Source organism: Ictalurus furcatus, chromosome 28, assembly GCF_023375685.1.
Source record: "Ictalurus furcatus strain D&B chromosome 28, Billie_1.0, whole genome shotgun sequence".
NCBI lineage: Eukaryota > Metazoa > Chordata > Actinopteri > Siluriformes > Ictaluridae > Ictalurus > Ictalurus furcatus.
In genome coordinates this window covers 17,222,233-17,239,160 of record NC_071282.1, presented here as the reverse complement: position 1 = coordinate 17,239,160, position 16,928 = coordinate 17,222,233, and the positions used below count along the sequence as shown (strand labels likewise).

At 41.4% G+C, this 16,928-nt stretch overlaps 1 protein-coding gene and 1 long non-coding RNA gene across 6 annotated transcripts in view; one reads left to right on the top strand and one right to left on the bottom strand.

Annotated features, from left to right (window-relative positions):
- The window catches only part of fubp3 (far upstream element (FUSE) binding protein 3), a 26,608-nt gene extending 14,105 nt beyond the window's left edge, over nucleotides 1-12,503 (bottom strand). The window contains exons 1-3 of one of the 5 annotated variants that reach the window (XM_053618058.1): nucleotides 12,436-12,503; nucleotides 10,601-10,844; nucleotides 2,211-2,322 (exon numbers count right to left, since the gene is read on the bottom strand). In XM_053618058.1, the coding sequence (XP_053474033.1) occupies nucleotides 2,211-2,322; nucleotides 10,601-10,741 (253 nt within the window). In that variant the 5' untranslated portion in view covers nucleotides 10,742-10,844; nucleotides 12,436-12,503. Of the gene's footprint in view, nucleotides 1-2,210; nucleotides 2,323-10,600; nucleotides 10,922-11,011; nucleotides 11,146-12,435 lie in introns of those variants that run through there. The other 4 variants (XM_053618057.1, XM_053618056.1, XM_053618061.1 and 1 more) reach the window with 4 other exon arrangements.
- LOC128603547 (uncharacterized) lies at nucleotides 11,969-16,592 on the top strand. Its single transcript, XR_008385031.1, has 3 exons — nucleotides 11,969-12,098; nucleotides 13,519-13,863; nucleotides 14,080-16,592. It is a non-coding gene; the product is annotated as an uncharacterized LOC128603547 (long non-coding RNA).
- The last annotated feature ends 336 nt before the right edge of the window (nucleotides 16,593-16,928 follow it).

The window sequence follows — 16,928 nt, the reverse complement described above, 5'->3', positions numbered from 1 at the left end:
AAACCAAACCCAAAAAAACAACACCACACCTCTGATTGGATGAGAAGTAAAGATAACATCACACGACGAGTAAAACGGGTCTGTCGGCTACTAAGCCTAAATCTGTACAAAGCCCGGCTCAGGCAAATAACCAGACGCGTTAGAATATCTATCCGTAGCTACGTCATCTTTAATAGCGTGACGTTCTGGATTATTGTTTTGAATTGGCTAGAACATGCGACGGTTTTACTAGGATTAAAACTGCACGCACGGATGATGCGACATAAGGAGCAGTCACTAGGGCTGGGCGATGGATCGATATCGTGATAAACGATTACGCAATACGTGATTTTTAAAAAAAACCAACTTTTTAATAGTTACAAATTAAATGGTACTGAACGGATGCCGGTGATTTGACGTGTAAGAAAAAAAAAACTGGCGGCTTAATCTTAATTACGCTGTCTTCGTAGGCATTAAAGAAATAGTATCGTCAATCTCAATTTAAGATATGTAAAAAAAATTAATTTGTAATATCACCCCAGCCTTAACAATTGCCATACGGATAAAGGTGCTCAGGGAACACGTGTTCTCCCTCTCTCTCTCTCTCTCACACACACACCATACAACGACGACGATAATATGATAAACACTGACAGTGTAACAGAGTTCATGCAGAAAATGTCTTTTTTTTAAACACTTTTCTAAGAAACAATAACAATCGGTGATTTGATGCGTAATAATTTCCGTCACCGGCTTGTGTGGCGTTTTTTTTTTTTTTTTTTAAATGTTCAATCGATACCGCAAGCTGACATTTTCCCACCAGGATCTCATACGGTGAAAAGTTCAAACCGTAAAACCTAAAGTCGTACGTTATTCAGCAACCACATTTTACGTATACCTACCCTCGTCGGTCAGGTTTCCCAGGAAGCAAAACACGGAACCGGGCAGCGACCCGGCGCTTTTTCTTGCCCCGTGCACTCGCTAATGGAGTGATCGCACAAATACGAGCTTATCTGCTCGGCCTGTCTTTCTAAACATCATATCGGGGACTGTTATTCGGTATATTTACGTGCATTGCGTCACAGTCGCTGTCTAATCTCTGCCAGTCGAGCTAAATAATCGCGAGTAAGGAAATCTGCACACGCTGTGTGTGTGTGTGAGTGTGAGAGAGAGTTTGGAGCTCATGGTCTGGCTCATGCACCGCACACAACACCCTCTCACTTCCTGAAACGACTTCAGGCAGCTGTCACGCCGAAGGCCCGAGGGTTGTTGTTTTTTCCCCTCGTGGTGGAGCTTTAAAGCGAGCGGGTTATTGCGTCGTCTATGACGGCCACGTGTCAGGACTCGGAGGCCCGATAAATCCCTTCTCTGTCCTTGCGGTGGCTTGGACTCTGCTGTTGCTTACACACTTAATTTACTTTGTGTGCCGTTGTGTAATCCCCACCAGAAATAACACTGAGCCGAGAGGCCGCGCACACCACACACACCTATACCTACACGCGCACTACGGAGCTCTACACACAAAGATTGAGTGTCTGGTAACCTTGAAAACACCGAAACGTTGTTTTGTTGGTTCTTCAAGCCGAGCGCCGAGACAAAACGGCCATCTTCAGCTTGTATGTAATAATCACCTTGACGTGCCATTATAAACCCTGAGACTACACAGAGAAGTTAAACGTCTCGTATCTACTTCCATAAATGGCCAAGGCCAACATATAGATTAAGAAAAAAAGTGGGCAAGGACCGGGCGCGGTCCCCCCCCGTCCGAAGGCTGTTTTACAGAAAATTATAATAATAATAATAATTATTATTATTATTATTATTATTATTATTATGCATAACAAAGATACAAAGACTGTTACTTGACATGGGAAAAAATTTTAGATATATTTTAGGAAGAAATACAAGTTCTGAAGACCAAAATAAATAATTTAATGCAAATTAGTCAACTGTATTTTTAAAATAAATAAATAAATAAAAAAGATAATGCAATCAATTTATATTATCCATAATCTACTAAGCAAAATGATTGAAACATTAAACAAAAATCAATCGCTAAATCAAAGTAAATTAACTGTGATGTACTAACTAACTAAATACATTTCATTAGCTACAATATACCAAGAGTCCTAAATATAATGTGCAGGTTACAAAAACACTCGATGTCTCTTCCTTCCTTCCTCTCTCTCGCGCTCTCTCATTACGTCAAATCTTAACTTGGTCAATTTTACCTCCTTCATCTAGGGAGCGTTTCTGCCCTCCGTAGCCATAAATTGAGGGATCGACAACAGGAGAAGAGTGGTTCAGATGGGGCATCGGGTCTCCGCCCATTTTAGCCGCAATCTAAAGAAACAGCAGATAAAAATAAAATTGTTACAAATCTGGGCACAGGAAGATGCAGTAAGATCAAAGGAAGTACAGCGTCGCAAAAAAAAAGAAAAGAAAAGAAAAAAAGTGCACAACAGACGACCGATTGCCATAAAATAAATATTTTATATAAATATTATATATATATATAAAATAAATAATTGAAATCTCAGTACATAACATACAAAAATAAAATACAATCTCTCTCTCCACTGTGGTACGTACATTTCATTTATATACACAAATTCATAGCACCAATATTATTTGAATTTTTTTTTTTAATATTTACATATTCAAAGGTGAGATAAAAAAAAAAGAGAGATATTTGAATGTTTAGGAACGCCATGTTGTTGTTTTAGCCAGCGAGCGCGTGTCGGCTGAGGAAATAAAAGTGCTTAGAATAAAAGGCGTGCTTTAAAGCGCATAGCTTCTTTTCGCAAACGTTTCGTATAGGTGAATTATTCAAGTCGCTGTTTTTCCTATGGCGGAATCTCAAACGCCGTCCTACGCCGGCGCAGCGTACCATAATGTTATACCCCACGTAGTGAGCATGCAGCCATTTTGGATTCAAAACAATGCAAAAACAGCACAAAGAAAAAAAAGATTCAAATCTAGCTCCGCATCTGCGACAACAACGCGTTACTGCGAGTTAACTTGAAGAAATATTCTCACGTTTAAATCCATGGTTTACGCAAACGTTTCCGTCAAACCAGCACGTGACCCGCCGCTCACGTCTCTTGCGCGTGCGTACTAACAGACCGTCGTTGCTTACGCTTTTTATTTCGTTTCTGATTAAACGGCGCGGTACGTCCTACAGCCCGAAATACGAGTTATAAACGCGACTTTTGTTTAAAAAGCGTTTACGTTTAATTTACACGCGGCAGTTATACTATCTCAGATAAGCCGGTCAAGCTAACGGTCCTAGCTACATACACCAACGATCTCCGTTACTTCCTTCCAAGCTTTATTTTATTTCGTAACGTCTCTATAGACGTTTAACGAGAGGTCGTGTATGAATGTTTATAATCAGGGTTATAAAGTTTTTCTTCCGTTTCAGTGAGTCAAACAGTAAAAGGGAACTAATCGTAAGTGGGAACTAAAGTTGGGAACTGAAGAAATGTCAGACTATAACGCGTGATCGGATTGGTCCGGGGACTATTTCACGTCACTCGTTTGGAGTCGTATACAATTTGCATAGAATTGAGAAAAACTCTATTTAAAATACTGCTCCGTCGCTGAAATCGCAGCGCCGTGTCGCGCACGTACGTGGAAGACGAACGGGTTTGTCCCTCGCTAGCGTGAGCGGAGGGTAACGTTCACGCCGACACAACCCGCCGCTAGCAGAAAGGCTTGTTTAACTTCTTCCCCACGTCAGCGCTCACGAAGCATCCGGTCTCGATAAAGCGAAATCGATACGGCGCGTTTAATAACGGACGATTTTCGCTTCTCTTCTTACCTTTAAACAATTGTCTCTCCCGCCTTTGTGACGAGATCGTAACTTTAAAAATAAAATAAAAAAAAACACACCATCATATTCTCAGAGCGAGCCGCAATAATCGCTCGTGCACTTTTCACAGGGGGAAGAATTTGAATAAAGTCACGTAGCTTCCGATCCGCAGTTTAGGCATTCACGCTAAACATAAAAGTGAAACTCCACACAAAAGAAAGTGCATTCTTTCTGAATTGTTTCATCCATCGCTCTCCCCCCGTGTTGTCTTTAGCCATTCAAAAGTATAGCCTTTCAGAAAATTACAGAAAATTGAGATGACTGCCTGGCGGCATGATTGATGGCTTTTCACAAAGGAAAGGACTCGAATAAAAAAAAAAAGAAAGAAAATCAAAATATAATGTTTCCAAATTAGTGTCTCTCAATTAGAGGCTTGCGTCACCTTTAGAGAGTCAAACTTTCTGATGCCTCAGAGAGAGAGAATGAGAGCGCGAGAGAATAAACAAAAATTCATATTTACTTATTATTTTAACTATTTTTTTAAATTCTATTTGTATTATTATTCCTATTATCATTTTTATTTTATTCTTCTTCATTTTTAAATTCTCCTTTCTTAACTATATTAGTGCTTGGGAAATATCGTATGTAAACAATCATGCCAATAAGGTACTCTGAGTGGAATTGAGTTGAATTGGTTTGAGGGAGCGCGAGTGTAAGTGCAAGTGAGCGTTCCACATTGTCCCCTCAGGCTAAAGCTTCTTTCTTGGGAATGCTGGAATGCCAGCAATGCGAGCATGCGGATAAATCTGCTACCCAGGCAAGAAAAAGCCTCCGACAGCCGCTGGAGGAATTCAGACCCAACAACTGGCCACTTGTAACCCCAGTGGCTCTTTGGAGCCAGGGCAGGGAAATGCAGTGGGGCTTCTCTGTCGTTCGTGGGGAAAGAGCAGGGATGTACATTTGATTGTTAAAATGGTGTACAGGGATCCTAAAGGGTGCATAAACCGTATCCAGTTTTGCTCTCTCGGACCCCGGCCCACGCATGGCCGTGGTCGTGATTCGTGGTGTTTTGAACTCGCGATTCCCAGACGATGGGGTGGTCAAAGCGTTCATCCACGCACCTTTTGACGACTTATAGACTTATAGATAAAAAAAAAAGTACAAACCCAGAATTCAGTCAAATCAAGACATTAAATAGGTTCCCAAGCGTCCAAAACACAGGACTGGGCAACACGTTGGAGCTTTTACTTGGCTGGCTAATGAACCGTCTACCCAAGCAACATCACTACAACCAATCAAAGAGTCTTTCATGGAAACGCTTACATTTTATTCACTGGTACTCGACTTGGAATCAACATGGAAGGTATTTTATACTTTATTTAATTTTTTTAATCAAATGAACAAAAGCGTCGTCATATTTGGTGTCCCTGGTCCCGAGCGCTTGTTAGATCCGAGCAAACTCTGATCGTGATGAAATCATTACTGATGCAAGAAGCGACGATGCGAGTCAGCTGGTGCGCTAGAGTCCAATTGCCTACCTACAACAGGTGTGGTGTCTTCATGCCAAAGTCAGCCCTGTAACAGCTGTCATTAGACTGAAGTACAGTGTGTGTGTGTGTGTGTTTGCAGGTCTGGCTCGGCTTGAGCCGTAAACATGCTGATAAGATGACGACTTTGACCATGACTGCAAACGGAGCTCAATTACAACGTGACATTAGTGTACAATCAAATCGTTCTGTAGCTGCTGAAACCGTGAGTGCTTCGGTTAAAACTTCACACACCGCGCCAGACGTCAGCTTCTGAAAACACGACGCGCAAACAGTGTACTGGATCTGAATGGGACGGCCGACAATAGACACAAATTAAGCGTCAGGGCGTTTTCTGGTATAAACCGGTAGCCACGTTGTGTTTGGCGATCTTGCTTTTCCATGCAGGCTGTAAAATCTCGCTGGCCTCGTGCCCAGTTCTATTTTCACTCAGTGGGACTTGATAAAAGCTCAACGTGTGGACAGAAATGGACAAAAGAGAACCTTCAGAAACCTGGAAGCTGAGTGTCATGCAAAAAGGAGGGGGGGATAAAAACTGCAAGCCAACACGTGCAAGTCTTCAAACTACAGCACAAAGCTATTTGGGTGTGCGAGAAAGCGCCCGTATTCTTAAGAAAGTCTTTTATGTTGCTTCAGCAACGCAAACTATACATGCTTCTTAAATATCCACAAGCTTGGAAATATCGTAGTAGTAATATCTAAAGGTCTAAATAAAACAAGCTTCCTGTCATTTAATAAAACATCTCAACAGCAAAACACAAAAATGAGTGTTTGAATGCTTAAAAAGCACTCCATGTTTAATTAACACCTTTTTTTTGGACTTGGCCGAAATGTAACCCATCGCCCAAGACCTATTCAGTGCCTCAAGTTTGCCATTTCAGTTCTGTGCTGCAGCTACAAAGCTAATGTAGCTAACAAGTGAAGCGTTTCTCTTTCAATCAAAAGCTTCCCAATAAATAAGTCAAATAGATATTTATATATTTGCTTCAAACGAGATTGTTAGGCGATGTGCTGCTATTTTAGTCCATATTTACTAAATTAGTGGGGGGTATATTATCATCCACATAACCTCAAACTTCACTGAGGTAAAATACACACGGAGAGATTCTGGTTATCCAAGATGGCCGCCCACATAACGTTACAGAATTGAGCTAGACACAGTGACGAGGAACTGGACATGTACATCTGTCATATTTTCACTAAATAAGACAGATCTCTATTAGTTCTGTAGCTCCTGTGTGTGTATATATATAAATAAAAAAATTCATTCACACACACACATTATACAGGTGCAGCTCAAATAATGTAAATATTGTGGAAAAGTTTGGTTTTTTTCCCCCCCCTGCAATTTAATTCAAAAAGTGGAACTTCCATATATTCTAGGTTCATTACACAAAGTGAAATATTTCAAGCCTTTTTATTTTTTTATTTTAATCTTGATTACGGCTTACAGCTCATGGAAATCAAAAATCCACTATCTCAAAATATTCGAATAAAGAATTTATAATGCAGAAATGTCGACCTGAGAAGATCTCTAATCAGCAACTCAAAACACCTGCAAAGGTTTCCTGAGCCTTTAATCTCTCAGTCTGGTTCAGCACACACACACACACACACACACACAATCACGGGGAAGATGGAAGTAAATGTTGCGTTTCATTTGGAAATCAAGGTTTCAGAGTCTGGAGGAAGAGTGGAGAGGAACAGAATCCAAGTGCTTGAAGTCCAGTGTGAAGTTTCCACAGTCATTGATGATTTGGGTTGCCAAGTCATCTGCTGGTGTTGGTCCAGTGTGTTTTCTCAAGTCGAGAGTCGATGCAGCGTCTACCAGGAGATTTTAGAGCACTTCATGCTTCCATCTGCTGACGAGCTTTATGGAGATGCTGATTTCCTTTTCCAGCAGGACTCTGCACCTGCCCACAGTGCCAAAACTACTAGTACCTGGTTTACTGACCGTGGTGTTACTGTGCTCGACTGTCCAGCCGACTCGCCTGACCCGAACCCCATAGAGAATCTACGAGAGACACCAGACCCGACGATACAGACGAGCTGAAGGCCGCTATCAAAGCAACCCGGGCTTCCAGAACACCTCAGCAGTACCACAGGCTGATCGCCTCCATGCCACGCCGCGTCGACGCAGTAATACGTGCAAAAGGATTAAAACCCCGACCGCGCATCAGCGCATAAATTAACATACTTTTCACAAGGTCGACATTTCTGTATTACAAATTCTTTATTCGAATAGTTTCAGATACTGGAGTTTTGATTTCCGTAATCACAAGGATTAAATAAATAAATAAATAAATAAATACACACACACACACGTTTCACTTCATGTGTAATGAATCTAGAATATATGAAAGTACAATTCCATGAATTAAATTGGGGGGAGGGGCGTACTTTTCGACAATATACTCATTTTTTTGACATGCACCTGTATATACATCTCAATATATACAGGTGCGCTCACCGGTGAGCCGATGAAGATCGTCAACCTCCGCCGAATCTCAGAGAACCGGCCCGAAAACTGGTACGGCGTAAGGTGTGAAACTCGATTACAACTTGCTCTGGAAATGTGAACTTGATTTTTTACTTTTGTTGTACTGTTGCTTTTAAGAGACGGGTTAAGAAAAAAAAAATTAGAAAAAAAACTTGAAAAGGGTATTCAATGCACTGACCAAGTCATTAGGACGTTTCTAATCACTTTCTATACAGCAACCTGAATGCTATCACACTGAGGCTCAGGAAACACCGTTAGAAATGTTTATTATTTCAGGGTTATACCGGAAAAGTCCAGAATTTTCCAGGCACCCTGGAAAGTATGGAAGTTATAAATGAGGAAAAGGACAAAAAAAAAAAGCAAGCCACCAATGCGATATTCCTAACACATCAGGATTCGTGTTTTCGTCGCCTATGACAACGTTAGTGAGTTCTAACACTTTGGGTGCTGGGAAATTCTCAAATCCGATTGGTCAGAAGGCGTGGATTCATCCTGCTTAACACGCTCGTTCGAACGCGTTATCATTTCTATAGTATTGAGAAGCTTTCTGTAAGAACACGCTGGTCAGACGTTTACGGAAGAAGGAGTCTCCAGTGTCGGCGCTTTGCAGCAGTCAGAGGTAAAGGTACGTTCACATGTACAGCGATTCCAAATATGCGTAGCGTTCAGCTTTTCTGAACTCTGTCGCGTCTCTGGACACGCCCACATCTAGTCGGCAGCTCTCGATGAAAACGACGTCTCTCTGGCCGCGGTAGGTGTGAACGTACCTTAAAGCTGCAACTTGATGCTTTCCGACATCTTCGGGACTCGGTAACGTACGCCGTGTTTTTGTCTTTCGGGTTAAAACGGAGAGGCCGATCGGGGAAGGTTTTCGTTTATAGCTGCTGGGTTTGCGCGACCCGTACGTGACGTGATGTGACGTGACGTCACGTCGCCTCCTACATGATATGCAGTGCTCCGACTATATCGGATTACTCCGCCTGGGAACCTCGATGCGTCCTCGTGTAGGATCTCCACGACGTAACCTCGAGTTATCACTCAAAACACAGGAGATCATCGAGCAGGGAAAAATTCATCATCACACAAGCTTCTGTGACGCAAGTGATGAGAGGAGAACCACCAAGCTTTCACGGACGTCGCTGTATACGTATAAGTAAACGGTCTGCACTATTATATAGCGCCGTTTAACTTCTAGAAAGCGTTTTACACGGTTTCTCATCCACACAAATTACGGCAGAGTTGCCATGCAAGACGCTAACCTGCCATCAGGAGCGACTCGGGGTTCAGCGTCTCGCCCGAGGACACTTCGGCATGCGGAGGGACGGATCAGTGGACGACCCGCTCTACCACCTGGACCACATCTGCCCCGAATAAAGTTGCTGTTCAATAAAGCACTATTAAGAGTCACTCGGCTTCATGATTAAACCCCATCGTTGATTATTTTCCTATACGAGCACACCGTCGTCGGGGTTTATTTCCAACTTAAGATGATCCTGGAACCAAATTTAAAGTGAGAAATAGTCACTCACAGTCCTGGTGGGATTTGTTTGTGCCGTTTTACTTTTTACGCAATCAACTGTGTGTTTACTCTTCACTGAGCGAGTTTATGAAAGCTGCCAAGAGCAACTCAGCAATCAGGTGGTTTGCATTCAGAGGTTTATTAATTTACCCAAATTGTACCGAGGCCTTGAGCTGGAGGAGGAGAAGGAGAAGAGGAAAGGGGGGTTAAAAACAAAACTTTTGTGTGGTGCAAATGGCCGTGTCGTACACTCCAGCACTCGGATATATACACACAAGAGTCCAAACCTGGTTAAGACGCAGCTGATCGCGCGTGCTCGCTTCACTTTTTGAACTCTTCCTCCCCCTCCTTCACGTGTTTGACGTCTGTTAGCCAAGTTAGCAAAGTTCCCTCCCAGCCACATGCTAAATCCTAGTAGCAGGCCGATATCCTTAGTGACACAAGCACAGAAAGATGAAGGGAAAAAAACCCCACACACCCTGTCAGCGCGTGCGAGTTTCCTGAAAGTGCGGGGTTTTAAAACTTTACTTCACGTGCTGTTGGCGCGCGCGTGTAGGATTATTTCCATGAAAGTCCTTTTTTTTTTTTCTCCCCCCACCTTCTCCTTGGAGTAAATAAAAGCACCGAATAAAACTAAACTACACCTGGTGAGGGGGGTAACATGTACACGACTAAATTCAACACGGAAATCTTCATACGAGTTTAAACACGAAGGAAGAAAGGCTCCGCGCGTGTCATGGTGTTTCGCGTGAAATCAGGTGCTCGAGAGGCTTTTGCGGAACTAGGCCACACTGGGTAGCATGTAGCTTAGCATTTAGCTTAGCAGCTAAGTAACTTTTACAGCGTTGCAACAGGTTGTTCCTGTGTGTGTTTGGGTGTTTTAAAGAAACTTTCGGCTCGGACAGTTTGAAAGTTGTTCAGCAGTCACGTCGAGCTCTGCGCGCGTGTCTCGGCAGCGCTCGTGCACTTGTTTGTTTTGTTGTCGTTGTTTGTTCGGGACGCAAAGTCTTTTTTTTTTTTTTTTTAAATCTGCACACAGCTCCTTACGTGCAAGTGTGTTAAGTTAGCCCGTTAGCTAGCTTGGTTAACTAGCTAGCTAGCTAGCTATGTTGGTGTCCGTGTGTGTACAGGAGCGTGTCGGAGCTGTTGAGGTTGCGCCGCTTTAAAAAAGAAAAAGTTCACTCCTGAGAAAACACTTCCGTGCCTTAACAGCTGCGCTCGCGCACTTAAGTTAACGTTACCTGTCTCGCCCGGTGCAAAGCGTCGGCGAAGCCGTCTGTCTTCATCCCGGGCTGAGCCACCGCTGCTGCTGCCGCCGCCGCCGCTGCTGCTGCTACCGAGGCCTGTCCCTGCGCCAGCTCCGCCATCATCATCATCATCATCCTCCTCCCTCCTTCTCTAGCACCACGGCGGCAGCTCACGCGGCAACACGACGAGCGAACGAGCGCTGAGCGAGGCCGACCCAGGAACCGGAAACGCGTCGCGCTGCTAGGAAACAGCGCGAGACCACAGTGTTTTGTGTTTTTTTGTCTTTCTCCCCTTCCTACACACTCAGCGCTAGCAAGCTAGCTACGTTCTAAATAAATAAATGAATAAACAATACGTCAGAATGTGACAACCTCCAAATTGTCGACTGAAATGAATTCACTTACATTTACTTCTGTTATCAATATTAAATCCACATTTATTTACATAAATGATCAATGTATTCTTAGTAGGGGGAGAAACCCCAAAAACATTGACTGGAATAAAATTGGTTTGATGTTGGACGTTCGATATTCGCGGATATGAGGAAATTAAGGGACCGTCTCTAAAGTTACATACGACATTGTTATACACTTTTCTAACCTCAATAGCATTTGAAGGGAATGACTTACAGTCATATAACCAACTGTAAAGTGTTCATCTGGGTGTCAGCTATAATGCACACCTTTTAGATTTTTGATATTTAACAAAATAAACTATTAAATCATATATAAATTATATATGAATTTCACTACCGAATGGGCCCATACACAAAATATGCCATAATTTAAAGCTCAGTAGCATTTGAAGGGAATGACGTACAGTCATGAAGCCAACTGTAAAGTGTTCATCTAGGTGTCAGTCAGTGTCAGTCGAACACTTTACAGTTGGTTGTGTGACTGTACATCATTCCCTTCAAATGCTATTGAGCTTTAAATTATGGCATATTTTGTGTATGGGCCCATTCTGTAGTGAAATTCATATCTAATTTGCATATGATTTAATAGTTTATTTGGTTAAATATCAGAAATCTAAGAGGTGTACATTATAGCTGACACCTAGATGAACACTTCACAGTTGGTTATATGACTGTACGTCATTCCCTTCAAATGCTATTGAGCTTTAAATTATGGTATATTTTGTGTATGCGTTCATGCAGTAATAAAACACATGGCAATTTTTATATATGATTTAATAGTTTATTTTGTTAAATATCAGAAATCTAAGAGGTGTGCGTTATAGCTGACACCTAGATGAACACTGTACAGTTGGTTATATGACTGTAAGTCATTCCCTTCAAATGCTATTGAAGTTAGAAACGTGTTTAAGAATGTCGTATGTAACTTTAGAGACGGTCCCTTAATTTCCTCATATCCGCGAATATCGAACGTCCAATCAAACCAACTTTATTCTAGTAAAACATTGAAGATATTTTACCTCAAAGTCAGACAGGAAAGAAACAAAACTGCCTCAAGAGTTAAAGGATAACGTATTGTATGTTTTATTTAATTTACTTCATTCTTGTTGTCAATTCACGTCTATTTCTTTTTTTTTTTTACTCTACACTATATGGCCAAACGTTTGTGAACCCCAGTCCATCAGTCATACCACATATGCGGTTCTTCCCCAAACTGTTACCACAAAATTGGAGGCACACAACTGTATAGAATGTCTTTGTATGCTGTAGTATTACAATTTCACTTCACTGGAACTAAGAGGCCCAAACCATTTCCAGCATGACAATGCCCCTGTACACAAAGCGAGCTCCATGAAGACATGGTTTGCTGATGTTGGTGTTAAAGAACTCGAGTGTCCTGCGTAGAACCCTGACCTCAACCCTACTGAACACCTTCGGGATGAACTGGAACACCGACTGCACCCCAGATCTTCTCGCCCATCATCATGCCTGACCTCACTAATGCTCTTGTAGGCTAGATAAATGAACACAAATCCCCACAACCACGCTCCAAAATCTAGTGGAAAGCCTTCTCAGTAGAGTGAAGGTTATAATAACTGTAAAGGGGACTAAATCTGGAATGAGATGTTGGTGTGATGGTCAGGTGTCAACAAGCTTTTGGCCATATGGTGCATAACCACCTGTCAATACATTTTCTTTGAATTTAAGCTGTGCTTAGAGTGTTATAATAGTGTTCTTGCCAGAATTAGATAATTACATATTTAAATAATTACAATTAAAATGTTAAAATGGCATTAATGTTTAAAATTGATAGTGCTGGCTGACATACTATTTGGTATGCCGGTTTGGTGTTTTGATAACTCCTGTGTTTTCACTTTGTCCTTGTTTAATAAGTAAGGGATCATGAAGTATATTAAATTCCACTTATACTACAGCGATTAGCCAGAGATTCATTTTTGTAATTAGTTGAAGAAATACGCATCATATTTTGAAACGTTTATAGTTACGTTCAATGATTTTCATTAAACATCCATGAGGCTAGTTCATTCCCGTTATCACTTGCAGTATAGCAGCTATAAATTGTCAGTGCGTTATACAGCTATAAAGTGGCATTACTTTACATCACCACCTTCTGACTAAACAGATTTGAGAATTCAGCAGGGTTTAATTTAATTCTAATTTCATTGTGATGGATTTTCAGTGGATCCGTAGACAGGATGAATGGGCCTATTTGTCTAAAATCGGTTTGTTAAAATCTTTGCTTTTCTCAGGCTCTGGCGTTATATATGTAATCTTAATCTGAGAAACAATTGTAGAGGAATGTCATTAAGCTACATAAAAATGTACCAGAATGTCACCTGTTAAACACAGGCTGGATTGTAGATATCAGTTCATTCTGCATTAAAGGGAAAATATGCGCATCAATGACTGCCAGCTGTGACATGCCATTTTGTAACATTTATTCATGAAATAATAGGGAAAAAACTCTATTTACAGATCCTAGAAGTTCTGAAAACATGATACCGTTGTAGAGACAGTCCGCATTTAGAGGATGAACTAATTCGGAGTTTCCCTCATCCTGCACATGTGGAAGCGTCTAACATTGAACATCTGGAGGTTTCCTGGGTATTTTTGGAAGAGGTGCAAGTAAAATGTGTTAAAATAGGCGCAAATCTGAAGCCTTCTTATGCAAATTATGGATGGCCTTTGCCTTCTGGATTTCGTTCACCCTACGACCGGGAATATGAGCTTTTGGTATGTGGCACTAAATATTGTGAGAAACAAGATCAAGATCAAGCCCTGGGAAGAAGGCTTCAGCTGGGAGACACGACAGTACAGTAGGTAAAAGTGATGAAGGGGCAGAGTGTTACAGTTTTGTAGTGAAATAGAAAAAAATAGTTGAATTAATTCCATAAGCATGCCACAGGGTGTAAAATATTACGCATTTAAAAGTCATACATATGGAGTTGGCTCATTTTTGCTCCGTCATGCGTTGAGTGTTGTGTGATTGTGTGAGTAATACAAGCAGTTATTTTTTTCCTTCTCTGTTAACCCCAGGCATTTGTCACCTTCAAAAAACACAGGAAGGAAATTCATCAAGGGGTTGCCCTTACCTCCGCCTAACTCACACATCCAGATGAAACCCCCCCTATTTGCCAAAAGTGAGATCTGAGCTCGGCTATTGCTAACATGTGGCTCTGCGCTGAATTCCAACTCAGGAGCAGGTTGGGCTGCAAAGTCAAACCCTTGCATCAAAGAGCCCGTCACAACCGTTATGAACTAGTTCGTCTGGAATGATGATCTAAAGCAGGTGTGAGAAGGGCAGACGTGGTGAGAAGAGTGGGACTGCAGGATAGGGATAACTGCACATCAGTAATCGTAGACGTTCTCAGGGCAGTTAAACATCAGTACAGGGCTGATCAGGTGTCAGACAACAAAAGACTCTCATTCAAATTCATGAATAATCTGCATGTGTGTATCAACAGATGAGTGAGAGTCTGACTTGAGTGCAAGAGTGTTTCAAGACGTCTGGGATGGCTGCCAAACCACAAAATCAGAACTTTCTCTGCCTAGAGTGTGGGTCTGTCAGCTCCAGACAGACATAATGAGAGACATAATGAAAATTTTACGAATGGCGACCTATTGAAAGGCAAAGTTTTGTATCAGAGAACCTGAAACACTGCATTTTCTAGATCTGTGGTTAAAGGTGCCGTTTATAATGATTAAAAGTGCATCGATGCCGTCATATAATTTCAAAATTACCTGCAGAGACAGTGATTTGCAATATTGCCATGCAGAAATCATGCTAGTTTCTTCATTTAGAGCAAGATTGCCAGATATGTGTAATATGAGCAGCCCATAGCGTCTTCAGTATCTCGTAATGTAACATGAAGTCTGAGAAAGGTGAGCGCAAATCCTGTGTAAAGCTCGTTACTATTCATTTTAAACCACTGAGATATTCACGTAAATGCAACACCATGACATTTCGGCTCAGCGCTATTAACAATGCAGATGTAACATGATGGCACATCTGCATTGTTAATAGCACTGAGAAGAAATGGGAGATTTCTTTGCTAGGCTTCTTTGGTTTATCGCTCAAGAAAAAAAACTTCCGCATGTGCTCCACTCTTTTCAGTCAGTATGAATGGATTATATAATCACACCAACACTGTATGTCTCTCACAACGTTTACATGGACAACAATAATCCGATATTAACCCGAATAAGACAATACTCTGATTAAGGAACTACCACGTAAACAGCGATTTCTGATGACCTTAATCTGACTAAAGTCATACTCGAAGTAATGACGTGTATGGTAAGTAATCACGTGTGCCGTTAATCGATCTCTGTCCTATAACGTGTAAAACGGGTACATGAAAGGAGTATTCTAAAAGCAACTCATGTAAACACCTTAATCAGAATATTGTCTTAGTCAGAATAAGGTCAGTAATTAGATTATTTGTAGTTTTTTTTTTTTGAGAATTGATCCATTAATTCCATGTAGTGTAGAGAAACGCATAAAACCTACGGGTTTAAAGAATCGTCGATTAAATGTAGGTATGCAAACAGAGACAGACAGATACGTATACAGACACATATGTAGATAGATAAATTAATAAACGGATACTTTATTGATCCTGCACTTAGCATAATGTACAATTGAACGTAGCCATCAAATAGGATTAAGTGGTAAATAAGTAAAAGCTATTATAAATCCATCTAAGGATTTAAGTATACTGCAAATGTACGCACTATAGACCGTAAATGTATGATATGTAATATTATATGTGTGTGTATAAACGTGTATCCTGTAATTCAGAGGAAAAAAGGAAAATGTGTTGAGGTTTTAGTGCTGTTAACATGAAGTCTTTCTCACTGTGAAGCGATAAAAAAAAAAAACACGGTAAAGTAGGTTCTTAAAATATGTTTCCAGTCGTCGGTGTCTCTCCTTATCTTTCTTTCCTTTCCTTCTCGCCTGTTCTTCGTCCAACCCCCCAACCACTTTGCTTTGAATCCTCACGGAGTCTGTACTTTCAACGACTCAATTACGCAGGGACCCCGCGGAGAAAATTACAGATGTTTTTCCATCATTTCTCTCTTTCCGCTGGGACGGCTTGACCACTCCCTGCTGTCCATTCCTTCCTTCCCTCCTTTCCATCCCTCTCCCCCTCCTCTCTCTCTCTCTCTCTCTCTCTCTCTCTCTCCATCCTCCATCCCCTTCCTCTCATACACTTACTCCCCACCTGTCGTGTTCTTTTCCTTGCACTCCCCATATGTAGAAGTTATTGTGTTGCTATCAGTGACTGCGATGAAATAATGGGTAAATGGACTTGTTTGTGCAATCCTCTCACCATGAGCTGAGAGCGAGAGAAAGCAAAAATAAATAAATAAATGAATACACTTGTATGACAGAGAGAATTTCAGAAAGCATTGTCCTTTACAACGGTCTTTTTCTTGTCATTACGGCAAACATCAGTGAGCGAAGCTCGGCAGGCGATGAGAGGTTTCCATTCGAATGGAGCTCAAATAACACTCACTGCAAACATGTAAATATTACAGGAGAGACGAAGTGCTGCATCTGACAAAACCTTAAAACAGAAATGTTTTCGAAATAAAATCTCTTATCATCACAATACTGATACTCGGATATACTGGTCCTTAATACCTAAAAAAACAATCAGCATTTAGATTAGCCTATCTTTGAAGATGTGACACTTCACATACAACTTTACTATGATGTGTGATCAGCATAAAAATGAAGAGTTATTAAAACACTGGATTCAAACACCCAGGGGAAGCGTGTCGAGTGAGAATAAAATGGGGCCTAGAATGGACCCTTGAGGCACCCCACTGATAAGGGCAGCAGAAATAGACCCCTTTATCCCCAGCAGACACAGAAATTT